This window comes from Stegostoma tigrinum, chromosome 2 (assembly GCF_030684315.1).
Source record: "Stegostoma tigrinum isolate sSteTig4 chromosome 2, sSteTig4.hap1, whole genome shotgun sequence".
NCBI classification, from domain to species: domain Eukaryota; kingdom Metazoa; phylum Chordata; class Chondrichthyes; order Orectolobiformes; family Stegostomatidae; genus Stegostoma; species Stegostoma tigrinum.
This window is the reverse complement of record NC_081355.1, coordinates 54107961-54134635: the sequence shown is the minus strand read 5'-3', so window position 1 is coordinate 54134635 and position 26675 is coordinate 54107961. Positions and strand designations below refer to the sequence as shown.

The 26675-nt window shown below is 43.4% G+C and overlaps 1 protein-coding gene across 1 annotated transcript in view; it reads left to right on the top strand.

Annotated features, from left to right (window-relative positions):
• Positions 1 to 26675, top strand: part of dnah5 (dynein, axonemal, heavy chain 5) — a 372198-nt gene that overhangs the window by 282552 nt on the left and 62971 nt on the right. Inside the window, exons 58-62 of the mRNA XM_048562706.2 lie at positions 4106 to 4282; positions 5550 to 5753; positions 13330 to 13509; positions 15033 to 15170; positions 20469 to 20604. Of these exons, the coding sequence (XP_048418663.2) occupies positions 4106 to 4282; positions 5550 to 5753; positions 13330 to 13509; positions 15033 to 15170; positions 20469 to 20604 (835 nt within the window). The remainder of the gene's footprint in view (positions 1 to 4105; positions 4283 to 5549; positions 5754 to 13329; positions 13510 to 15032; positions 15171 to 20468; positions 20605 to 26675) is intronic.

Genomic DNA, 26675 nt, shown 5'->3' with positions numbered 1-26675 from the left:
TACGGTAAAATATAGATAACAAAGTGTGGAACAGGAGAAACACTGCAGGCCAGGCAGCACCGGAGAAGCAGGAAAGTTGACATTTCAGACTGGGACCCTTCTTCAGAAATGTTGGAGGTGGACATGAACTCAGAAATAAATAGAGAGGAGGGGTGGGGTTGGAGAAAGTAGGTGGGATGGTGATCGGTGAGTGCAGGTAGGGAGTGGTGGGGATTGTTCAATGAAGTGGGAGGGACAAATATTTGGGAGGGACGATGGACAGGTCAAGGAGGCAAGGATGAGAGGGAGGATTGGACACGGGATGAGGCCAGTCAATTCCATGTTTAGGCCATTGGGCTGTCAGTTCCCGAGGCAGAATATGAGATTCTGCTCCTCCAGTTTGTGGGTGGTGCCATTGTGACCCTGGAGGATGCCTGGGTTGGACATGTCACCCAGGGAGTGGGAGGTGAAGTTAATATAGTTCGCGGCCGGAATGTGTTGTTGTTTGTCACATACAGAGCGCAGATGCTTGACGAAATGGCCTCCAAGTCTCCGCTTGGACTCACCGATGTAGAGGAGGCCACATCGGGAGCGGAGGATACAGTCGACCAAGTTGGCACATGTACAAGTGAACCCCTGTCATATACGAAAGGTTTGCTTTGGCCTTGAATGGAGGTGAGGGGGAATAGTGTAGGGCGCAGGTATAGCACTTCCTGCAGTTGCAGGAAAAGGTGCCGGGGGTGGTGTGACTCGTGGGGAGCCCTGCAACTGCAGGATATTCTACACCTTCCCCTACACCTCCCCCCTTTGTGGAGCATCTGCACTCTGGATGCGTTAAATGACAACTCCTTCCGGTCGCAAGTCATTTTAATGCCCCCTCCCACTCCCGGGGTGTATACATTTTGACCTGATTTGCCTTCCCAAAATGCAACACCTCACTTTTATCTAAATTAAACTCCATCTACCACTTCGTGACCCCTCAGCCCGTCTGATCAATGTCCCATTTCACTCTGAGATAACCGTCTTCGCTGTCATTGCACCACCAATTTTAGTATCATCTGCAAACTTACCAACCATTTCTGCTATATTCATAACCAAATCATTTTTATAAATGACAAAAAGCAGTGGACCCAGCACCGATCTTTCTGGCACACCACTGGTCATAGGCCTCAAGTCTAAAAAGCAACCCTCCACCGACACAAGATAATAAAATGTGAGGCTGGATGAACACAGCAGGCCAAGCAGCATCTCAGGAGCACAAAAGCTGACGTTTCGGGCCTAGACCCTTCATCAGAGAGGGGGATGGGGGGAGGGAACTGGAATAAATAGGGAGAGAGGGGGAGGCGGACCGAAGATGGAGAGTAAAGAAGATAGGTGGAGAGAGTGTAGGTGGGGAGGTAGGGAGGGGATAGGTCAGTCCAGGGAAGACGGACAGGTCAAGGAGGTGGGATGAGGTTAGTAGGTAGCTGGGGGTGCGGCTTGGGGTGGGAGGAAGGGATGGGTGAGAGGAAGAACCGGTTAGGGAGGCAGAGACAGGTTGGACTGGTTTTGGGATGCAGTGGGTGGGGGGGAAGAGCTGGGCTGGTTGTGTGGTGCAGTGGGGGGAGGGGACGAACTGGGCTGGTTTAGGGATGCAGTAGTGGAAGGGGAGATTTTGAAACTGGTGAAGTCCACATTGATACCATATGGCTGCAGGGTTCCCAGGCGGAATATGAGTTGCTGTTCCTGCAACCTTCGGGTGGCATCATTGTGGCAGTGCAGGAGGCCCATGATGGACATGTCATCTGGAGAATGGGAGGGGGAGTGGAAATGGTTTGCGACTGGGAGGCGCAGTTGTTTGTTGCGAACTGAGCGGAGGTGTTCTGCAAAGCGGTCCCCAAGCCTCCGCTTGGTTTCCCCAATGTAGAGGAAGCCGCACCGGGTACAGTGGATGCAGTATACCACATTGGCAGATGTGCAGGTGAACCTCTGCTTGATGTGGAATGTCATCTTGGGGCCTGGGATGGGGGTGAGGGAGGAGGTGTGGGGACAAGTGTAGCATTTCCTGCAGTTGCAGGGGAAGGTGCCGGGTGTGGTGGGGTTGGAGGGCAGTGTGGAGCGAACAAGGGAGTCACGGAGAGAGTGGTCTCTCCGGAAAGCAGACAGGGGAGGGGATGGAAAAATGTCTTGGGTGGTGGGGTCGGATTGTAAATGGCGGAAGTGTCGGAGGATAATGCGTTGTATCCGGAGGTTGGTAGGGTGGTGTGTGAGAACGAGGGGGATCCTCTTGGGGCGGTTGTGGCGGGGGCGGGGTGTGAGGGATGTGTCGCGGGAAATGCGGGAGACGCGGTCAAGGGCATTCTCGATCACCGTGGGGGGAAAGTTGCGGTCCTTAAAGAACTTGGACATCTGGGATGTGCGGGAGTGGAATGTCTTACCGACACCCTCTGTCTCCTACCTTCAGATCAATTTTGTATCCAAGTGGCTAGCTCTACCTGGATTCCATGTGATCTAACCTTGCTCACCAGTCAACTATGCAGAACTTTGTTGAATGCCTTACTGAAATCCACTGCTGTGCCTTGTATTGCCTTGTTCCTGATGTTTTGACCAGAGGGCCTGTTGTAGGAAAAGATCTTAAAGAGGAATCTTAGTCCGGTGTTCAGCAGTACAAATCGATCTTTATTCAGAGCTCCGTACCAAACAGCCTGAAAGAGGTCTCCGGAGATAGACTCCAAGACACTCCACTTTTCCCTGTTAGGAACAGGATATTTTTACATTCTGCATTAAAATGATTGTATGCAACATTGACATCAGTGCTTGCCTCCTTCCCTCAGACGGTTGTGCCCCTCCCCAGACTGCTGCATCATACTGAATGGGTGTTGTTGTTAGGTACCTTGTGAAACTGCAATTGCTCATTTTCCCAAGGTCATTATAATGAAGTAATGTTTTGCAGATGCCCTCTTTACACTGCTATCTACTTTCTCCTTTGTTATACTTGGTGTTTGAACCATTCGTTGTTCAATCCCCCCTGCTGATGGGATGGGGCTTATCGCTACTATTTACAGTGATTTATCTAAATTCCTTTAGATTACTTTATTAGTTGTATATATAGTTTCAGTATACCTACATTATATATAATATGTAGCAGCAATTATGTATAAAAGCCTTTGATTTTGACATGTTTTCTCTTTCCCACTCAGATTTTTTATTAGGCACCTCATTATCTTAACTGGTTGTCATGAATACAAAGGTTACTTTTCTGACTGTGGAATCTGCTGTGTCAAGTAACAATTCTCTTCAGCCACGGGCAACTTCAACAGGACCTTTTCCTTTTCACTATTCACCTCTTATAATTTTGAACAGCTCTGTCACATTTTCTTTTAACCATCTGCGTAGCATTTTAGCAGATCTATTTTTAAATCTGTCCAGTGGCATCTTTAAGGAGGAATGTAAATACAACTGTGCAAAAAATGGGAATATGAAATTTGTTCATCGGGTATACAATGTTGTCATATGAACAATTGGAAACTGTCCCCTAGCTGCATTCATACAGTTTGTATTTAACTCTGAATACAGTAAAGCCCTGCCATTCGTGGGATTTTGATCCTTGAAAACCTTAAAGTGTAATTTTAATAGATCAGCCTGCTCGTGTGCAGTTCAAGATTCATGCATGGTACACAGCTTTTACTCAGCAAATGTGTTTACTTTTGGTTTTGCTTTTTTAAAACCATGGGCATGTGAAAATTAGACTTGAAATGTGCAAAATAATGTGTGGTAAATTTTGCACATGATTGGCGAACACACAAATGGCAGGGCTTGATTGTTTTCTATTTTACTTAAATTGAATAGACTGACTCAAATCTGGCCCAAACAAATTTGGTAAAATTTGAGGTCTCACAAAACTGATTCAACTCAAATCATTTTGGGTCACATTCTGTTTGCATCCTGTTTGTTTAAAAATTAATCTTGGTAAATTAAATTCATGTTCTACATTGTATTTGAAGATGAACTTTATCTTAATTTTGCTTTTTCCTTATTACTATGTATGACATCTGACATTGATGTAGGCTCCATAGTCGGGTGACTTATAAAACATTTCACTGTATTTTACACGTGACAATAAATTTCTATTCTATTCATTTCTTAGGTTTTAAAAGAAGTGACTGTAAAAGCCCAAGCTTCTGAGAAAGTAAAGGTGGAAGTTCAAAAGGTGAAGGACAAAGCTCAGGCCATTGTAGACAGTATATCTGCCGACAAGGCCATTGCAGAAGAGAAACTGGAAGCTGCCAAACCTGCCCTCGAGGAAGCTGAAGCAGCTCTGCAGGTAAATAAAGGTCACCTGCTGCTGAGAAGGTAGGAACTGCAGATGTTGGAGAATCTGAGATAACAACGTGTAGAGCTGGATAAACACAGCAGGCCAAGCAGCATCAGAGGAGCAGGAAAGCTGACGTTTCATTTCTGAAGAAGGGTCTAGGCTCAAAACGTTAAACTTCCTGCTCCTCTGATGCTGATTGGCCTGCTGTGTTCATCCAGCTCTACACCTTGTTATCTCACCTGCTGCCATTGTCTTTAATATTCAGAATATTCTTTTAAGACAGGCATTTGTTCAAATGTTGAGTGATTCCTTGTTATAAGAAACAGTCATGTTCAAAGAGCATTTCATGTGCAAGTGCCAAAAGAAGTGTTCGTGCACACTGAGGCCCCGCAAGCTGAATCCTCAAGCAACAAGTAGCTCGGGGAAAGATTTTAATTCATCCCACTGAATGTGTGAAGATTGTGACCACCCGTCATTGGCCCTCCATGATTTTCTCCTAATTTCCAGAGGGCCTCCTTAGCTGTAGGATGGGAGTTGTAGCTTTACTGGTGACTTTGAATGTTGGGACTAGGTGGTACATTGCGTTAGTACAAATATGAATTTAATAAAACCAAAACTTGTGTTGTGATAGTGGTCAAAAGATTTACTTTGGTAAATATCAATGCATTAGTTAATAATGTTGCGTAATGTCAAAATTGTGTGGAAATACTGCAGAGACTTTTCATCTTTTTGTTCTAAACATTTTTTTTTGCAGACAAAGCTCTTTTACCAAGGCCACTGTAGTCAGAGATTGGAAGTCTAGGAGGATTAGGATATTTCAAAAGCAAAGTACAAATGAGAATGACCCACTTTAGGACATAGACACAAATGCAATGAATTTTGAATTCATCATAGAGTTAAAACATTAGCAAGATAATCTGTATAGCATTAAGCAATCTGAAAAAATGATTTTGTAAGATTAGAAAATAATTCTTCATAGCAACAAAAACATGCACCTTAGATAACTGATATTTTCTGCATAATCTAGCTTTACTTTCTGCAGACAGTCATTATACAACTTCTCTTTACATCGTTTAAAAATGGTTAACTTGGTCTTCTATAAATTAGATTTTGTGACATTGACATGATTGAACAGACTTGGAATCAAGCAAATTTTCAGCTAGAACTTGTATCAGTTACAGAACCCAAGCATGCATGTTAGGTAAAATTGATCTCTCTTCTTTTCTTAAAATTGTGCTTTGTTATATTTATTTCTTTCCTGTAATTTTGCCCACAGACCATTAAACCAGGCGATATTGCCACTGTCCGTACACTGGGTAGACCACCTCACCTGATCATGCGCATTATGGACTGTGTGCTGTTGCTATTCCAACGGAAAGTAAACTCTGTGAAAATAGATGTTGAGAGAAGCTGCATCATATCATCTTGGCAAGAGTCCCTAAAGCTCATGACAGCAGGAAACTTTTTACAGAACCTCCAGGTAGCTGAATTATTTAGAGGCACAAAAATGGAATCTTTTTACCTTAGATTTTCTCATCAGCCATCGGTATCATTTTCATTATGAACCTGATTGCTGGATTGCTCATTTGGATGATAGTTCTTTACTAGAACAAATCAATTCAGGACCTGCCTTGGCTCCTCATTCAATCAGGGAATGTGGGAGGAATCTTGCAACCATTTTATCAAAGGGATGATTCATAACTAAACGAGGAGCCTGGAGGCAGGCCCTGAATTGATTTGCTCTGATTAAAGCAGCTGGCTGGAGACTTTTCCCTCTTCCAGAGTGAATCTGCGTAAAGTCCCATACCTACTGCATCCACTTGTATATCATCCATCCATGGATAGAATCAGCTGAAGAAGTCAGCAGGAGTAGCGTGGATCCTCTAACCCAGAGACAGCTCGCAAGAGGATTTAGGTCCACTGAAGAGTGTGGCAGGTGAATGGAGTGAAACTTCCGTTCAAACCCCACACACTGACTGCATTCTCCTGCAGCACACTGCTCAGGTCAGTGCAGCTTGCAGGTGGTCTCATTTCGATCATGCAGGCACCTCATTTGAGCAGTGTACTGTCTCTCTCTCTCCCTTTTTCACCCTGAGTCAATTGGTCTCTTCCACCAATGTTTCACAGTCACCATGAACAAATGTCCTTTACCTATCTGGACAAAAATCATACCTAAATCTCCTATCTCCTGATTCTTCTCCTTTCAGGGACATAATGGCATTTGTAATAACTCAGAAAGTCCAACTGAAAAAGAACGTTGTTTATTTTTGAATGCCAAAATAGAGCCACTATATGAGTTTGGGACAGACAGTTCTGCAGACCCATCCTTGGGTCTGCTTTACAGATATTTTCCTAATCAATCTGTTCAGAGATGTTATTCCTCATTTCTGGAGCAAATGGAATTTGAACACAGGCCACCTGGTTCACCACAACTGCACCACAAGAGCTGTTGGATCTACTGCATTTTTAAAATTTTCTTTATACCCAGCAGTGCTCTTAAACACAACTGAATGTCTTTCCCACCACCAAATCACATCCTCTCTGATGAAAGGTCTAGGCCCGAATCGTCAGCTTTTGTGCTTGGCCTGCTGTGTTCATCCAGCTCCACACTTTGTTACCAAATCACTGTAACTTTTTTTTTGCATTTAACCATTAACCATCACTAGTAATCCCCTGTGCAGCCAATTAGAAATTTACTTGCAAAGTTCATTATGAGCAATATAAACTAGCAAAAGTAAAGGGAGATGGCTGTATAGATACATTCTCATCCACCTGTTCAGAGATGTTATTACGTACCTCTGGAGCAGCTGGGACTTGTGCCCAGGCCTCCTGGCTCTGACATAGGGACTGTTCTACAAGAATCCATGGGGGTCTATATTATGTATTTTCTAATCACCCTGTTCAGAGAGATTATGACGCATCTCTGAAGCAGGTGGCTTTGAACCTAGGATTCCTGGCTCAGATGTAGGTACACTACCACTAGTAAGAAACCTGCGGGTCTGCTTTATATTTTTATATCGATTCAGTGTTATCACACGCAACCGAACAGCTTTCCCACTACCAAGTCACTGTGACCTTTATGTTCTGTTTTTAACTATTAACCACCAGCACTAATGATACATGCAGCCAATAAGAAGTTTAAATGCAAAGCCCATCAAAAGTGAAGGCGGGGCAGGGAGAGTGGAATGAGGCTAAGTCATAATGAAGTTGGATGGAGAAATAATGCACTGTATCCCCCACGGTGCCCACCTGTGAATAAAGCCAAGCAGAGCATTAGTGGACACTACATGTTCCCTCTCCAATGACCCCCTGGTATGTAGGGTATGCTTTATATTTTTAAAAAGTTCTTGTATATCTGGAAGTACCATCACACACAACTGAGCGACTTCGCACCATCAAAATAGCTTTGAATTTTTTTCTTTTTTTTGAACTAGCAACCACCACCAGTGATTACCCATGTAGCACATTAAATATTTACAAGCAATTCGCCATTATGGCCAATGCAAACCGTCAAAAGTAAGGTTGGGTAGAAAAATGAGGTGGGCATGGGAAGCAGGAAAGGATGAAATCAAAATGGAATTGGAGGGGGAAATAAAGCACTGAATTGCTACGGTGCCCCCTCTTTCCAAAAGCATCAAGAGCATTGATGGACACCGTGTGTTCCACCTCCAAGAACACCTGGGCACAAACATAACCGCAAAGTAGGTCAGCTTTACAGTTCTTTTCCTCTGGCGGATCGGCTAAATGTAAGTTTTTTTTAAACCTACTTTTCCTAATTAACCTGGTCAGAATTGCTATTTCACACTTCTGGTGCAGGTGGGACTTGAACTCAGGCATCTTGCTGCAGGGATAGTGACACTACCAATGTGCCACAAGAGAGCCTGTGTCTGCTCTATAAAAAGGACACTCAGGAGCTTTGTTCCAGCTGGGCAGGTCATTGCCTGTTACCTGGGGAAGAACACACACTCTGAGCTCCATGAGAAGATTAATTAGTGATTTTCCAGTGTGGGCGGTAATCATAGCATGATTGCACAACTTGGTGTAAATCACTGACTGGGGATTGTGGAGGCAGAGACCAGGTACTGGTCCCCTATTGTCAGGCACTTTGTCAAATGCTGGCAATGCATACTTTCCTGGTTTGCTAGCAAGCAGTGCAGTTTTGCACTGAAGATGAAAACATCAGCAATGACCTGAGAGCCTGTGCATCCTGAAGCAGTAGTTTTTGGGAATTGTTTTTCTTTGCACCTGCACCTCAGCACCACTTTCCTCTACTTTGTCAAGGGAATGTGGCCAGGGAAAGGGTTGCTGCTCCTGTCATTGGTGCCATTCCAACTGTAGTGGTCTGTGTTGCAATAGAAAGCCCCTTACCCTGGAGAGACAGGTGATGGGGAGGAGTAGCTGTATGAGCCATCCCTGTGCCTTAATGGTTGAAGAGTACTTTTCGAGGCAGCGACACATTTGACCCTCCTGCAGCTCTCAGTACAGCTGACCAAAGACTTCACAACATGTCAGTCTGAGGTACTCCCACCCACTGTGCTCTCACCTCATCCTAACTACCAGGTTGGGAGACCATAATGTGAAACTGCTGTAGTATGAGAAAGAGGGATTCCACTAGAGAAATCTATCTAAATGACTCCGTAATGATTTCAAGCATGGTTGGAGGTGAGGGTTGCAGGGGATGGGAAACATTTCACCAAACATCTCCTGGGGAAACAGCCAGAGGTGAAAAGACAGCAGCAAACTGGCATGATGCATTCTTCCTCATTTTCCCTTCAAACCCATGGCTCCAAAGTCTTCAAAATTTGTCCCCTGAGCCAACAAGTCTGTCTTCCTTGTACGGATAAAACACTATCTGGTTTTGCTTTTTGTGTTTTCACTGTGAAAGTATTAATTGTTTATAATAGCTGTGATTATCTAAGCATTCACTGATAAAGACAACCGTTATGCGTTACCAGAAAATTGTCGTTTGAATCACTCAAAATGCCAATTGTGATTTCAAAGTTAAATATATTTTAGTCCTGGCAATAATTAAAGCCTTTAACTTTGCCTGTTTGGCTTATTAGAGTGCATAGGAGTATTCAAATATGTTTCTCCTGTTTTCAGAATCACACAGTTGTTCTGATGCAGATAAGGGCAAATTGGTCCATCGTGTCTGCATTGGCTCTGGGCATTTTGGCATGGTGCCATTCACCTGTATCTTCTCCATAACAACACATGTTATTTCTGTTTATATAATCATCCAATGACCTCTTGAAGGCCTCAATTTTAACCTCCAACAGACATTAAAGCAGTACATTCTAGAACCCAAATACTTGCTGTGTGAAAGATTTTTCTCAACTCATATTTGCTTCTTTTGCAGAACATTTTAAAATCGTACCCTCTGGTCTTGATCTGTTTAGGAGCCGGAATAGTTTCTTCTTTTTTGCTATCCCCATAGCTGAAGTTTATCACCGCAAAATTATTTTTGTGAACCATTTCCACACTCTCCTATGTATTTACATCCTTCCTAAAGTGTGCGCCTCCCAGTACAGTACACAGCACTCTAGTTGAGGTCTAACAGGTGGTCTGCATAAGTTCAGCATGACCTCCCTGTGCTTGTTCTGTGCCCTAGTTAATGAAGCTTCCAAAACTGTACATTTTATGAGAAATAATGGGAACTGCAGATGCTGGAGAATCCAAGATAACAAAGTGTGAAGCTGGATGAACACAGCAGGCCAAGCAGCATCTCAGGAGCACAAAAGCTGACGTTTCGGGCCTAGACCCTTCATCAGAGAGCGGGATGGGGAGAGGGTTCTGGAATAAATAGGGAGAGAGGGGTAGGTGGACCGAAGATGGAGAGAAAAGAAGATAGGTGGACAGGAGAGTATAGGTGGGGAGGTAGGGAGGGGATAAGTCAGTCCAGGGAAGATGGACAGGTCAAGGAGGCAGGATGAGGTTAGTAGGTAGGAAATGGAGGTGCGGCTTGAGGTGGGAGGAGGGGATAGGTGAGAGGAAGAACAGGTTAGGGAGTGGGGACAGGCTGGGCTGGTTTTGGGATGCAGTGGGGGAAGGGGAGATTTTGAAGCTTGTGAAGTCCACATTGATACCATTGGGCTGCAGGGTTCCCAAGCGGAATATGAGTTGCTGTTCCTACAACCTTCGGGTGGCATCACTGTGGCACTACAGGAGGCCCGTGATGGACATGTCATCTGAGGATTGGGAGGGGGAGTTAAAATGGTTCGTGACTGGGAGGTGCAGTCGTTTGTTGCGAACCGAACAGAGGTGTTCTGCAAAGCGGTCCCCAAGCCTCCGCTTGGTTTCCCCAATGTAGAAGAAGCCACACCGGGTGCAATGGATGCAGTATACCACATTGGCAGATGTGCAGGTGAACATCTGCTTAAGATGGAAAGTCAATTTGGGGCCTGGGATGGGGGTGAGGGAGGAGGTGTGGGGGCAAGTATAGCACTTGCTGCGGTTGCAGGGGAAGGTGCCGGGTGTGGTGGGGTTGGAGGGGAGTGTGGAGCGGACAAGGGAGTCACGGAGAGAGTGGTCTCTCCGGAAGGCAGACAAGGGTGGGGATGGAAAAATATCTTGGGCGGTGGGGTCGGATTGTAGATGGCGGAAGTGTCGGAGGATGATGCGTTGTATCCGGAGCTTGGTGGGGTGGTGTGTGAGAACGAGGGGGATCCTCTTGGGGCGGTTGTGGCAGGGGCGGGGTGTGAGGGATGTGTTGCGGGAGACGCGGTCAAGGGTGTTCTCGACCACTGCAGGGGGCAAGTTGCGGTCCTTGAAGAACGTGGACATCGGGGATGTGCGGGAGTGGAATGCCTCATCCTGGGAGCAGATGCGGCGGAGGCAGAGGAATTTGGAATTTTTGCAGGAGGCTGGGTGGGAGGAGGTGTATTCTAGGTAGCTGTGGGAGTTGGTGGGCTTGAAATGGACATCAGCTTCTAGCCGGTTACCTGAGATGGAGACTGAGAGGTCCAGGAAGGTGAAGGATGTGTTGGAGATGGCCCAGGTGAACTTGAGGTTGGGGTGGAAGGTGTTGGTGAACCTCTCCACCTGTCTTCTTTTCTCTTCATCTTCGATCCACCTCCCCGTCTCTCCCTATTTATTCCAGAACCCTCTCGCCATCCCTTCTCTGATGAAGGGTCTAGGCCCGAAACATCAGCATTTGTGCTTCTGAGATGCTGCTTGGCCTGCTGTGTTCATCCAGCTTCACACTTTGTTATCTTGTATGTTTCATGAACTGTTCTCTTTACTTGTCCAGCCACATTCACTTTGGTCCTGCACTCTTTCTAGAATAGAACCTTTTGTTTTATACTGTTTCTCCATGTTCTGTATACAAAATACACAAGATGAGGAATTTCTTTTCTCAGAGGATTGTGAGTCTTCGGGAACTCCTTTCCACAGAGAGCTGAGGGGACAGAATTCTTGTGTATGTTTATAGGGAAGAGAGATTCTTGATCAGTAGGGGAATCAAAGATTACAAGAAAAGGGCAGGAAAGTGGACGTGAGGAGTGTCAGATCAGGCTTGATCCAACTGAATAGTGGTGCAGGCTTGATTGTCTGATTGTCTGAATGGCGTATTCATGTTTCTATTTCATAAGGTCTACGGTTTGGAAATGTACATCAATCTGGTGCTACTCTATTCTAATGTTCTCTGCCTCTCCCAATATTTCGAGTGCTTTAGTATTACTCACTTCTGTTCTTTTCTGGTTCACACACTCCTGCTGAGTTAAATTAAACAGTTCAAGGGTAATTCAGTTCCCATTCTGTTCGGCTGCAATCTGTCCAATTTGTACAGGTTCCAACTCCCCCAGAGCTAGCCCCACTGTTCCTGAAATCTAAAGTCCTGCCTCCTACTCCAACTTTCTAGCCATGAATTAATCTGTCATATCTTCCTGTACTCACTTGAATGTGGTGTTGGAAGTAATCCAGAGATTAGTACTTTTGAGGTCCAGCATGCATATTTTCAGCCTAGCTCCCTTCTGATCGCAGAACCACATTCCTTGTCCTATCTATGACATTGGCAGCAATGTTTACCACAGGGTGTGGCTGTTGATGTTGAGTCCAGGATGATACATTACCACCCTGGTACAAGGGCCAAATATGTCTCAGAAGGTAAACAGCCACAGCCTTATATGACATATTTGGCCCTTGTACCATAGTGGTAATGTATCATCCTGGACTCAACATCAACAGCCACAGATACACCTTTTTGTTCCCTAACTAAAGAGTCCCTTGTCATTACTCTCTCACTCGTCATTGCTTCCTCCTGTTCAGCTGGACCACCTGTGATACCACAGGTTTGGCCCTTGCTGTCCTCTGAGGAACTACCACCCTTGCCTGAATGGAAAACTGGTTAGCAAGCAGAACCTCTCGGGACTGCTTCACTACCTGCCCATTTCTCTTTTACTGCCTGGTGATCCCTTATTCCCCATCTGCCTGCTTGCCCCTAAGTTTTGGTGTGATCGCCTCTTTATACATTCTTCTTTTAATAAATTTCCTATTGGCTAAATTTTCTTGTGTGAGTGGATAGGATAAACTGAGCAGTAGTCATTGCCAAAGCTATTCTTGATATTCTGATCTTTGGATCAATAATAAATGTGTTCCTCTTCTCTTGCACTTGCCCTGTGCTCACATCTCTTAGCACCTTCCGCACACATTACATTCCATGCTTCACTGCTTCTGATACATTGGAGTTAAAACAATTGGCTCCCAGTGTCAGTGAAAGGCCTAATATTTCATTACCACCCCTGCCAAAAATGTGATAATAATCCAACAAAGAGACAAGTTAATTTGCAAAAAAGTCCTTTGTGTACATTTCAGCTTGCCATTTAGCATGTTGTAGTTGCAGCTATTAACTGCATTTTTAAAAAAAATATACTTGTACTGAAATTACACTGTATATTCTGATAGAATAACAAAATAAAGGAATCATATTTTCAAGCTGGAAGAAGTTATACTTTAAATTTGCATTTAGATTATAGTTGTATAAAAGGTCACAAATATATCTGAGACTACAGTTGAAATTTTCCACATCAATGTTTAATCATGTTATTTTATCATCCTAGCAATTTCCCAAAGACACAATTAATGAGGAAGTTGTTGATTTGCTTCAGCCATACTTCGAAATGACAGACTACAATATAGAAACAGCCAAGAGAGTCTGTGGCAATGTAGCAGGAATCTGCTCCTGGACTAAGGCAATGGCTTCCTTCTTCTCCATTAACAAGGAGGTTTTACCACTAAAGGTACTTCAAGGTGAAAGTATTGAATGTTAAGGTGATAGTATTTGATTATTCCCTGCAAAAACTCTTGTTTATACTACTGTAGGAGAGTTGGCAGAAGGACAGCATTTTCATCATAAGTACTTTGTAGTATGGATAAAAAAATGTAGAAAAAGCTTATGACTTTCATTTATATCTTCTAGCCATTAAGTCATTTCTAGTTGTAGTATCCATTGTATATATTTATGTGAATAATCCTCATTTGTATCCCAGTGTATCAGAATAATTTAGAGCAGGCAACCTCAATAATTTGAATTTGTGAGTGTTGTGACATCAGAAGTCCCAAGGCATTTCCTAGATGGATATGGGAATGAATGCTGAGGTAAGCGATGACAGACCAGTCTGAAAAATATTTGATGAGCTTTTTATAAATTAAGAGAGAAAAGAAAAGATAGAGAAATATATGGAAAAGGTTATAGAGATCAGGCACAAGACTCCTAAAAGCTTTATAATTAATTTTGGAGCATTAGATGAGATTGGAGTGGAGGACATTGGGAAATGATTAAAGGGCTAATATCAGAAGTGTGGAATTATTACAGATGATTACAGTGCCACAAGAGCTTGTGGAAGACAAGTTGCAGAGCATGACAAAAATTTTTAAGTATTTTAGAGAACAGGATACAGATGACTTCCGGAGAGTGTAAATTTGATCGTAAAGTAAGGCATATTGCAAGATACAGAACAAATTGAAGTTTGTGTAAAGCAGTGCATGTGAGACTAATAAGAAAAGAGCTGAATTAGTTGGTTGTAGCATAGAATCCCTACAGTATGGAAGTAGACCATTTGGACACCGAATGCACACCTACCCTCTGAACAGCATCTCACACAGAGCCACGCCTCTACCCCTATCCCTGTAACCCTGTATTTCTCATGACTAATCCACCTACCCTGCACATTAAGGCCCATTTAGCACGGCCATTCCACCTTATCTGTGTGTCTTTGGACTGTGGAAGGAAACCAGAGCACATGGGAGAAACCCGCACAGATCTGGGGAGAATGTGCAAACTCCACACAGTCACCTGAGAGTGGAATTGAACCCCGGTGCCTGGCACTGTGAGCCACCATGCTGCCAAAAACGTGTAAGAATGGAGATGGATAATGTTGTAGAAGTGGATGTGAGTGATCTAAATGATGGATAAGATATGTAGCTTAAAGCTCCGCTTTGTACAATATGACAAAGTTGTGAACAGCTTGATTATATGGCATGACAAGGAATGGAATCAATCACAGGAAAACAGAGTTTGTGGCAGAGGGCAACTTTAATATGCGCTCTTAAATTGTTGGATTTGACCTTAGGCAAGTAAGTAGGAAGTCATGCAGCATATCAAAGAGGTAACGCTTGATGGCATCGCAAAACAAGAAAAGTTATTGCCTTAACTGTAGATGATAGTTATAGAATCATTTACTTTATAGAAAAGAGAAGTCAACCACTTATAGTGATTATGATCAAGTTTTGAAATCTAAAAATGCCTACATATTTATTTTAGGCTAATTTGGCAATCCAGGAAAATCGTCTGGCTATAGCCATGTTAGATCTTCAGAAGGCACAAGCGGAATTGGATGCTAAACAAGCAGAACTAGATATTGTACAGGCAGCCTATGACAAGGCCATGACGGAGAAACAAGTGAGTATTAAATAATTATAGTGAATGTTTTTTGTTTGTAAAATATTTGTAATAGTTTGGCTGTGAGAAACAATATCTTTCCCTTGCTTATGTGTGGGACATTTCTGCAAATAATACCTTTGAGTGGAAACATATTTTTCTTTTGTGGACACTGACTAGTGGCTTGCAATGCAGAGTGATGCTAAAAGCATAGGTTCAATTCATGTTTCACCTGAGGTTACCATGAAGGACTTTTCTTCTTAGCCTCTCCCCCTCTTGAGCTATGATGACCCTAAGGTTAAACCACCACACATCTCTGTTTAGTGAGAGAGCACCCCTATGATCTGATTAGCCAATGGAGAGTTCATAAATGTTACAGGTATCAACTAGATATTTATCAATTTGTTCAGATATTTTAAATATCCTTATTTGGTTTTATAGTCTAATTTTGCAGCTCCCCGAATTGATAATTCATCTAAAAACTAATTCCTTCAAGAAAAGGAATCTGCTATACCTGGCAAGAAAATTAGTCCAGCCCTTTTATTATGTGGTTTGACTCCTAATATCACCTGACGCATTCTGGCATTCATTCTAGTAAACAGCTTTTCTAAAATTCAGTACTAATAAACAAGAGTGGATTTTTTTAATCGGCAGTGACCCAGCTGTTAAAGAAAGCATCTCAGCCCAAATGATTTCCAATTTGTGCAGCTCTTCCACAACATAACAATGATTTGCTATAGTGGCCATTACCAGTGGGCATGAGGAGCAATCACGCCAACAACAGTTTTTTCTTCTACATTATTGTATTTAAATTCTGTTTCTTTTAAAAATGAACAACTTTGTTGGACTATTGATGTGACTGAGAATGATCACCCTACATATTATAAACATTTCAGTAAAGCCTCCACACACAGCAGTCAGTGAAGATAGGTATCCACACCTCCTCCACAATAATATTCAACACTGGAGTCCTCCAAGGAACCATTCTTAGCCCCCTACTGTACTCCCTGTACACACACAACTGTGTTGCAAAATTTCAAACGAAGACCATCATGTCCTACCATAGTAGGACGGATATCTAACAACGATGAGTCAAAATACGGAAGGGGTTTAGAGGAGCTGGAGAAACACACAGCAGGTCAGACAGCATCAGAGGAGTAGGAATGTTGACTTTACTGGAGAAGGGACCCAACCTGAAACATTGACTTTCCTACTCCTCTGATGCTGCCTGATCTGCTGTGTTCCTCCAGCTACAGATTGTGTTGTCCCTGACTTCAGAATCTGCAGTTCTTGCTATCTCCAAGGGATATACAGGGCTTGGCGACTTGGTGCAATGAGACAACCTCTGTCTCAACATCAAAAAAACTGAAGACCTGAACATTGACTTCAGAAAGAAAGGAGAACACGCTCCCATCTGCATCAATGATACTGAGGTTGAGAGTGTGGAGGGATTCAGGTTCCTTGGAGTGACAATAAATCAAAAACCTGCCCTGACTTGCCACATAGATACAACAGTCAAGATGTCATAACAACGCCTCTTCTTCCTCAGGTGGCTTAGGAAATTTGGCATGTCCATAGGAACCCTCAACCTCACCATCTTCTACAGATGCACCATTGAAAGTATACTGTGTGGGTGCATAATGGCCTGGTACGGCAGCTGCTGTGCCCAGGACCATAAGAAACTACAGATAGATGTGTGTACAGCCCAGACCACCACTGAAGCCAACCTTCCATTATTGGACTCCATTGACACGGCTCATTGCTGTAGAGAGTCTGCCAACATTGCATCTTGGTATCAACTAGATATTTATCAATTTGTTCAGATATTTTAAATATCCTTATTTGGTTTTATAGACTAATTTTGCAGCTCCCCTAATTGATAATTCATAAAAAACTAATTCCTTCAAGAAAAGGAGTCTGCTATACCTGGCAAGAAAATTAGTCCAGCCCTTTTATTATGTGGTTTGACTCCTAATATCACCTGATGCATTCTGGCATTCATTCTAGTAATAAGCTTTGATGGAGCCCCTCAGTACTTCTCCAAAAGATGCTATAACAGTGAGTAAAGCTTGTGAAAAACCAACACCATCTAACACATTTATTTACAAAGGATATAAAGTGGGACATAAAAGATTAAATGAGTTTACTATTTGAGAATAAAGAAACTCAGTTTTTGAATGATAGAAGGGCTAGCAATGACTAGACTGGCAGTCTCTAATGTCAGTACTGGGTTGCAAGCAGTTGTGTCCTAAACTCATCATTTATTGGCCAAATTAAAACTGCTTCAAGGAGCTGAATCAACATTTCTAGCTAGATGCAAGGCCCGTATTATTCACATTGCCATGAAGATAGAGATTAAAATGAGAAATGTTTCCAAGGTAGCGCTAAAACTCTCAGGCAAGTTACATTCCTAGGAACCTGGGAATAGAGACCACAATAGGCAGCAACACACTGGTTAACTACTCAGGAATACAGACGGAATCTCGCAATTGAATTGAAAATAACAAAAGAGTTAAATGAGTCTAGAAGAAGAAACTCTGGTAGAAAAAATAACTTCACTGTAAGAGATAGTTCTGAGATTTAAAGTTCTTTAGTGGAAAATGGAAAATAACATTAGTAAAATTCTGGAAATATTGAATGTCTGCTTCTAGGTCAGTATAAAATACATCTATGCAAAAAGTGAAAGGGGAATGCTCTACATTGTGCTTTAAAGTGTAAACCATCTTTATGACCTTGGTAAGGAATTTGAAAATTCATTTGAAAATCTGGAAACCCAGGTATTTACTCAAGTAACAAGGTTCATTGTTTAAAATAAAATAATTTTACTCCACAAAATCAAAGAACATGAATACTGTAATTACACTGTATCTTAAATAGTTCCATTACAAATATTAATGTTACAATGAACACAGTTACTTCTTATCCAAACTAAATTTCTTAAGTTTCCTTGTGCACCCATTTGACTTAAGTTCACAAAATCTCAAGCCACATATTTATCAGAAAGTGGAAGATTAATGAATTGATCTGGGTTCTGTTTCATAGGTGTTTATAAGGGCTGAGATTCTTAGAGTCTTACACTTACTTCTGACAAGATTATCCTTTCAAATTTTCTTGAATATACACCAATTCAGCATAAACATCACTAGCATTCTTGAGTCGGAATTGTTCTGGTTCTAATGTGCTTTTACTCTGGAGCCTTGCATCAAAGAGGTCTCTCTGCCTTCTCAATGTTAAGACACAGCGAGAAAACTCACTAGGCCTCGTGGGGGCATTCCTCCACCAAAACTCAACGTGACTTGGACTTCGCTGAAAAACAAACTAAGATTCAGCCCAATGTTTCTCTGATCCCTGGCTGAATGGAACATTTCTTTCATTAAGAATTCAGTGAAATTTTTTGTACTTCTAAAATATTTAAAAGCTTTAATAACTGAAGGACTCTATTAACAGTGAGTTGATTTATGGGATAGCTGAGCTGAGAAGAGACAGCTCAATTAACCGACATTAACCCCAGGTACCATAAACCCTGCATGCTGTCTGTGCTGAGGTAGTAGGAACTGCCAATGCTGGAGAATCTGAGATAACACGGTGTGAAGCTGGATGAACACAGCAGGCCAATCAGCATCAGAGGAGCAGGAAAGCTTGTCATTTCGGGTTGGAACCCTTCTTCAGAAATTCTTCACACCTTGTTATCTCATGCTGTCTATGCTGCTTATTCACTCACTCAGGCAATCAGCCCACCTACACCAAAAGTAACAACCGTGTTACCCACTTTCATCTCCCTTAATTCCTGTCTCTCTTTCATTCGAGGAGGAAAACAGCCCCAATAGAGCAGAAAAAAATTAAGACAGGACAACGTCAACTGCCCGCCCCTTGTGTGGAGAACACCTGTTCTCTGACTGCCCAATGTGGCTGACACACCATTTTCAATGCTTTGGAGGCTGCCATTGACTTACTGCACTGGGACTCCCCACCACCGATGAAAGACTTCCCTCCTAAACCTAACTGAGACCTACTGACAACCATAATGAGCTTCCTGCCTTATACCTGTAGTAAACAGCAAGGCAATACAGCAGTGCTATGAGCATGGCATCTCTGGCTGGGGAGGCAAACCACGCAAAAACAAGGTAATGCATGGCAGGGAAGTTACAGGCATCTAAGTAAGCATAGAGTGTATGAGCTCTAGCTCTAAGAGATTGAGTGAAGAATCTGGAAATGCGGCACGATCCAGACCATGAATGCACACTGCCATTAAACAGCATTGTAATGAAAGTTGTCAGTGCAACACTGAAGTGCAGAAGCGTCCTGCCTGTGGATCATAGATGTACAGTGAGGGTTCCTAAAGGCTGGCCTGTATTGGAGCCAGAATCTGTGGATGCAGGGTGTGTGTGATCAATGTTCATGGAAAATGCTGTAATATATTGGTGTCCAGCATGGAGGGACATGAGCAGTCAGCTGAATTTGCCAGATATTTGCTCTGGTTTCCATGTGGAGAATTCTTGATGTTTGGCTTGTTTGTCACATTTGGTATGATGGGAAGCTAAATAACAATGAAGTGAGTTTGTTCTATTACAGGGTATTTGACAAGCAATTATCCCTCTTAATTGGCAACTCGCTGGTGCCTAGTGAGAAACTTGCTAATGCTGCTTGTGAAATACATAAAGGATGAAGTATAATGATCCCTATGTTGAGGTTAGCCTCAATGGATTGCTTGTCTGATTCTACCACAAATCTCACCATGGCTCACATTGCTCAGACCTCTATAAGATCCCATCCGGTGTACCTATAGGGACCATATCGCAACATAGTCTTTTTATTTCTCTCAAGCATACATTAGCCATACACAAAAATAGCTTTAATCTTGTGTTATAATCTTCTGTCTCCCTTTGAGCTGTTGACTGGAAACTTAGTGATACTTGGATGAAGGTCTAAAGAATGACAGAGTGCAGAATATACTCCAGGTTAGGGACTTCTATGTCTACTACTCAGAGTGTCTCAGACCTTATTCGACTTTGACTTTACAACCATAGCTTTCACTTACATGTCTGTATGATGATATCATAAGGAGGATTGACCACAGTCCTTATGAAGACGTATATCTCAAACTTGTAAAGACAAAGTTCCCAGTTTGTCAGAATTATTTAGATGAATTCTGAACTTTGTGCTTCTGATATGCTGCCTACTTCGTGCAAACCAAAAGGACAACAATTATTCATTGTGTAATGTTTTTTAGGAGATTATTTAGTGTTTAGTAGTATTCTCAAGCCACTGTTATTCATTCTTGATAGTGTGACCAACTTTTGAAGCATTTCTTTTTGTCAGGCATTATTGGAGGATGCCGGACGTTGCCGGCACAAAATGCAGACTGCTTCCTCTCTGATCAGCGGGCTGGCAGGTGAAAAGGAACGATGGACCAAACAGAGTAAGGAGTTCTCAGCACAGACCAAACGTCTTGTGGGTAAGAATTCACTTCACTTAGCACTGAAACATGTTTTGTACTCATACAGCTTGTTCTTTCTACCCTCCAGAAAATAGGTATGTCACGTGCAGAAGGACAGTGCTTCACTCTCTCTACTGCATTTCTTGACAGAATTTTTTGAAAATCTTGAGTATTGCTGATAAAATACTCGTTCAATTAAAGCTTAGGTAACAAAAGATAACTTTCTGAAGAAGGGTCTAGGCCTGAAACATCAGCTTTCCTGGTCCCCTGATGCTGCTTGGCCTGCTGTGTTCATCCAGCTCTACGCCTTGTTATCTCAGATTCTCCAACATCTGCAGTTCCTACTATCTCATTTGATTAAAGCTTTTTGTCTTGAACTCATCAAGACAATTCGAAAGGACACCAATTTAAGGAAAAAAAATTGACGTTTGGTTGGCATACAGACCATGGTGCAGGTATTTGCCATGGAGAATGCAGTTATTGATGATTGATGGGTAATAGTCAGGCCTTGTTTAAATTTTAAACTCAGCAGGTTGACTCTTACCATAAACTGTCTGTTTAAAATTTATGCACAAACAGGCAGCATACTTTTCGCCGTCTTTGAATTGGACTACAATTGCCAACCAGCTAGCACTCAACTCTCTTAAAGTATCAAGAATTTTGCCTTTTACTGTGATGTTTTTATTATTTGTCCAGATGAGTGCAGAATGGAAAGCTTTGGAAAAACGAGCCTTGGTTCAACAATTCTCAAGTTCTGCATTGTCAAACAACTTGAAAAATGATTGTTTAAATAATATCATTCATAATATTGTAAAACCAATAACGTGAATATTAATACTTTGCTGGAGGAAATCTAAATTTGTTTGGAATCATTAAAATTGGGCCCGCTCTAGATAATGGACACTATGCAATATTGATCAATATGGTATACTAAACTGTCACTGCAGCTAACAACATTAAACATCAAAGCAGCATTTTTAATCAATATGCAATGGATTTTATTTCAACAGCAGCTGTACCATAAGTTTTGAATATAATTTAAGACCAGCACACTGTAATAAGCTTAATGGTTCATTCTCATTGCAGGCTTAGTGCTCAATCAGCTTTGCATTGGAGCTAAGACTTTTGAATGTAAATCAAGTATGAAGGCCTGAATTGTCTTGAAAACAAAGTGAAGTGAGACTGCCTTTTTCTGGAGTCTGTCTAGCTTCAATCCAGTATCAACTCAGGCTGTTATTCCAGAATAGGACTGTGTTGACACAATGTGTGCTGTGCAGATATGAATCAAAAAGTAGTTTGCACAACTGATTTTCTTCATATAGTGATTGGATGGTTCTGGAGTGTGGGCGGTGATGGCAGTTGGGGAGGATGATGTTGGGAATGCCCTTGATTTATCTGGCCTGAGTTACGGCCTGGAGCTGCTGATCAAAAATTGTCTCTTGAACTGGGGTAAAAGAGAGAAATGAAGGAAACAAGGGTTGTTGCGTTGTTGACAAACAGGAGGCTGGAAGAACACAACCAGCCATGTAGCATCTGGAGGAAAGATCTCAAGAATCATTCTGAGTATTCTGGGCTGGGATTGGCTGCAGGTGAGGGCAGAGACATATTGAAGAAACATGAAACTTTTGTCTTCTTACTGTATATCTGCCCATAAACCTTGACATAAGCCCCAGAACCAGCTTCTTTTGTCTTCCCTCTGGTTAAGCACCTTCATCTACTGATTATAGACAGAGGGAACTAAGGTGGGAGGCTTAAGAATGAGCCCTTTCTTCTCTTCACCAGTCCTAAATTGAACCCTCCAGAGGTGCATCATATACATAACTTCGGGGCAACGCAAGATATTCCAGACCAGACAGATTAAGTAATTGCTCTTTTTCCCTCTGAACTGAAAATCCCATTCATAAAGTGCACCCTACAGAAAATGTCTTTTATTGCAATTTTTAAAACACATTTTGGATTAATTCTTTCACTTTAAGAATGTGTCCTGCAGATTGTTGTGTTTGGATCATTGTCATTGCTCTCCAACTGCACCTACAGATCTTTTGTCAGAGCAGACATGTGAGATATAGATTCACGTGCTCACAATCACAGAGTCAGTGGAGGCAAAGTCTTGGAAACAAGTAACCTAAGCTCTATTACGAGTCTGCAGAATCGGGTGCCCACCGTTGCCTGAGGCGCACACAGGCCAGGGAGCCTCCCCTTTTTATACATCATTTATCCGGCTAGATCCTCCCCTTTTAGCTCCATCCAATCTGAGCTCCAAGGTGCACAATCTTTCCGTTACTTCCCTTGTCCCACCCCCTTCGTACATCGCATGTTAAGCTAATTAAGCAGCTCTGCAAGCATGGGCGTAAAAGTTAATATGCATTCTCTTATTAGGCATGCGCTTCAAGTATGTCTATTGTGCAAAGTTTAACCCTTTCACCCTCTGGGTGTCTGCTAGTAGTTTTGGACCGGTTCATTCTGGTTTCTAACCATTTGGCCCTCAACTCCTTTTCTTATCACTCGGCTCAGTACTAGATGTCTTTTTGTTCAAAGCTGAGTAATTCTTTTCACTGCAGTTTAATCATCCTTATCTCTCACAATTATCCACCCTTTTTCTTTTTGCTACGCATTATGATTAAACTGCACCTTGGGATCCCGTCCCTCGAACCCCCAGAGCATCCTCTGAATCTCTCTCTGCTGCGTACTATCCTCCAATTGCAGAAGCCTTTGGCAGTGAACCTGGGTCCCCCCTTCAAGGGATGTCATCAATCGGATCAATACACATTTCAGGACATTGAGCCCCACCACCAGACCCACCAGTATCAACAATCCATAAATGGCCAAATTGAGCAGCCAACTTCCCCAACCGGTCAATCCCCAATTTCCCCATTCCCATCCTTTCTCATTCCGGTACCTGTTACCGGCTTCCCTTATTTTGGCAATCTGGTCTCGCATGTGCTGGGAGATATCAGTAATATTGGGGGAGGCGTCCGGTATGTATGTATGTACAACATTCTACCCTAATTAGGGCACAGGTACCGCCCTTTTCGGCTAGAACAATGTCTAGAGCCATCTGATTTTGAAGAGCCGTTAGCCTAGTGGCAATCATCGCAGTGATTATGGCCTCCACGTGGGATTGGGTATCGGCTAACACATCAGCAGTGTCATTGGCCAACTCCTCCAGAGAGGCCGCCAGCTTCTGTATCTCTCTCCCTGATCGGGCAGTCCCACACATGGGTAACAGGGTCCAGAGGAGACGATCCCCCTCAGTTACTTTTTGGAGGTTACGTCTCCCTCCTCCTTGCCTCTGGTTTAGCTTAGGGGTCCGCCCCAGGAGTCTCATATGTGGAACCAAATAGGCTAGGTAACAACAGCCACTCCATCCCTTTTGATCATGGGGCAAGGATCTCCCCCACCCAGACCCCTCCTCCCCTCGGTGTTGGTGCATATCCCCGGATAGATATGGATACACCTTTTATTGCAAACCCAGCGCATCCCATTCAAAACTCGGGGTAGGGTGGTGTCTGAGGCTAGAATGTTTAATTTACAAGACAAATTCCCCAATTGGAACGGGGCTCTATCATTCCAGTTACAGAAACACGTTGAGTTAACCTGTCCCCCAGGTGGTGAAACTCTGAGACCGTCAATTGCACCTTGGGTCTGTGGGGCCGGCCGAGGAAACCATTCCTTGAAACTATAATTCCCCTTGCTCCCGTTCCACCTTCCCCAACGCGGCCACCAATTCCCGTAACTAGAATTCTATGCACCCCTGACCGATTCCCATGTATCATTTAAAGTGGAGTCAAACTGCAGCACCTCGCCTATTTCTTCTTTGATCAGAGGTACAACAGTAAGAGGAATTCTGGATTCCCCATGATGTGGGATCGCAGCACACACCCAGCAGTTGGTACGCCCCGTTTGTCTAGCATAGTTTTGACATAAAGTGGTAAAAATGATTCTTTCCCTCTCCCCAGGCTACAATTGACAACAAAATAACAGTACAGTGTAAACCCTTCATATTATCTTCTTCAATTTTAAAGTCAATGGGTTATCCCCCTCCCGTGCCTCCCACTCTTCCTCAGCCGGCGGATCCACTGGCCCCTTTATCCGTGCCGCATGCATCCACCCTTTTTCTTTCATTCGGACTGCTGTCTCTGTTGTCAGCAGCACCAGGTATGGACCAGTCCACTGCGGCTGGAGTTTTTCTTCCCTCCACGACTTGACCAAAACCCAGTCTCCTGCCTTGACCGAGTGGATAGAAAAATTGAGAGGAGGACTCTGCGCCAACAGCCCTTTGGCCTTTAACTCTGTAAGGGAACGAGTGATGCTCTCTTGCGGGTGTATGCCTGTAAATAGTTCCTTAGAAATACATCATTACCCTCAATAGTGGGCACCCCTTCTATCTTTCCCATGTATAGGAGCCCGAACAACATCTCGTAAGGGGACTCCCCTATATCTCTGCGGGGAGCGGTGCGTATCCTGAGCAGAGCTATCGGCAAACATTTAGTCCAGGGGAGCTTCGTCTACTTCCATCAATTTCGTTATCTGAGTCTTTAGAATGGCGTTCATTCGTTCGACCATTCCCAAGCTCTGTGGGTGCCATGGTGCATGTAACTTCCATTTCATCCCTAAAGTGTCACAAATCAGTTCATGTGTCTTGGAAGCAAAATGTGTTCCACAATCTGAGTCTAGAGACTCTATTATCCCATATCTGGGAATCACATGTTCCAAGAGAATCTTGGCCACCACTTGGGATGTGGCACTGACAGCGGGAAAGGCTTCCACCCACCTGGTAAAGTGATCAACTATCACCAACAGGTACTTCCATCTCTGGACCCTGGGGAGCTCGGTGAAATCCACTTGTATTCTTTGGAACGGTCAGATTGCCAACAGCTGCCCCCCTCCTGGCGTGGCTCTCATCACCTTCTTATTTATCTTCTGACAAATTATACATCGAGAGACCGCTTGCTTTGCCAGGGTGAAGATCCCCCTACAGGCATACACCTGCAAGAGAGCATCACATAATGCTTGGGCTCCCCAGTGCGACTGGGAGTGCAATTCTCCCAACAGTTCTGTGGTGATCTCCTTGTTCAACAGCTGTCTCCCATCAGGGAGCCACCACCTCCCATCTCTTGCCATCCTGGCTCCCAGGTCCTCCGTTCGTACTTCATCGAACACCGAGAACACCGGCACCTTCTTTACCCCTTCTCTCAGGGGAATAAGGGACATCCGCACAGTCCCAGATTGGGCGGCTTGCCACGCCACCTTATCTGCCAATCTGTTTCCCCTAGCCTCAGGCGAATGTCCCTTCTGATGTCCCGAGACATGCACCACTGCAATCTTTTCAGGTTTTAATAGGGCTTCCAAGGTCTTTTCAATAAGTTGTTCATGAGCTAGCTCTTTTCCTCTTGCTGTAGTCATTCCTCGTTCCTTCCAGATCTTCCCAAAAGTGTGTACTACCCCGAACACATATTTCGAGTCAGTATATATAGCAACTTCTTGATTCTCCAATAATTCTAACGCTCTCATCAGAGCATATAGTTCACAGGATTGGGCAGACCAACCTCCAGGCAGTCTCCCAGACTCTACTTCAGTTTCCATGGTCCCGTCGATGATGGCATATCCACTGTATCTTTTTCCATCAATGCAGCAGGATGACCCATCTATAAACCACCTACACCCCTCTGCAAGGGGTTCCTCCTCCAGGTCATCCCTGCTTTTTGTCTGTAGCTCTATTACCTCACTGCAATTATGCTCCGGGTTCCCAGATTCTTCCCCTCCCTCAGGCGGATATAGGAACCGGGAAGGATTTAAGCTCTTGTCTGTGACGATGGTTAAGTCGTCTTTTTCCATCAAAATAGCCTCATACTTCAATATCCTGGAATCTGTCAGCCATCGATGAGATTTCTGGGCCAGAATCATTCTGACAGTTCTGAGGTAGATACTACCAGGTTTCCTCCAAAAGTGGGTTTCCGACTTTCCTCAACCAGGATGGCTGTGGCTGCAATCGCTTGAATGCACACCGGCCAGCCACGGGATACTGGATCCAGAACCTTCAAGAGGAAAGCCACGGGGTGCCGTTGACCTCCTTGCTTCTGAGTTAG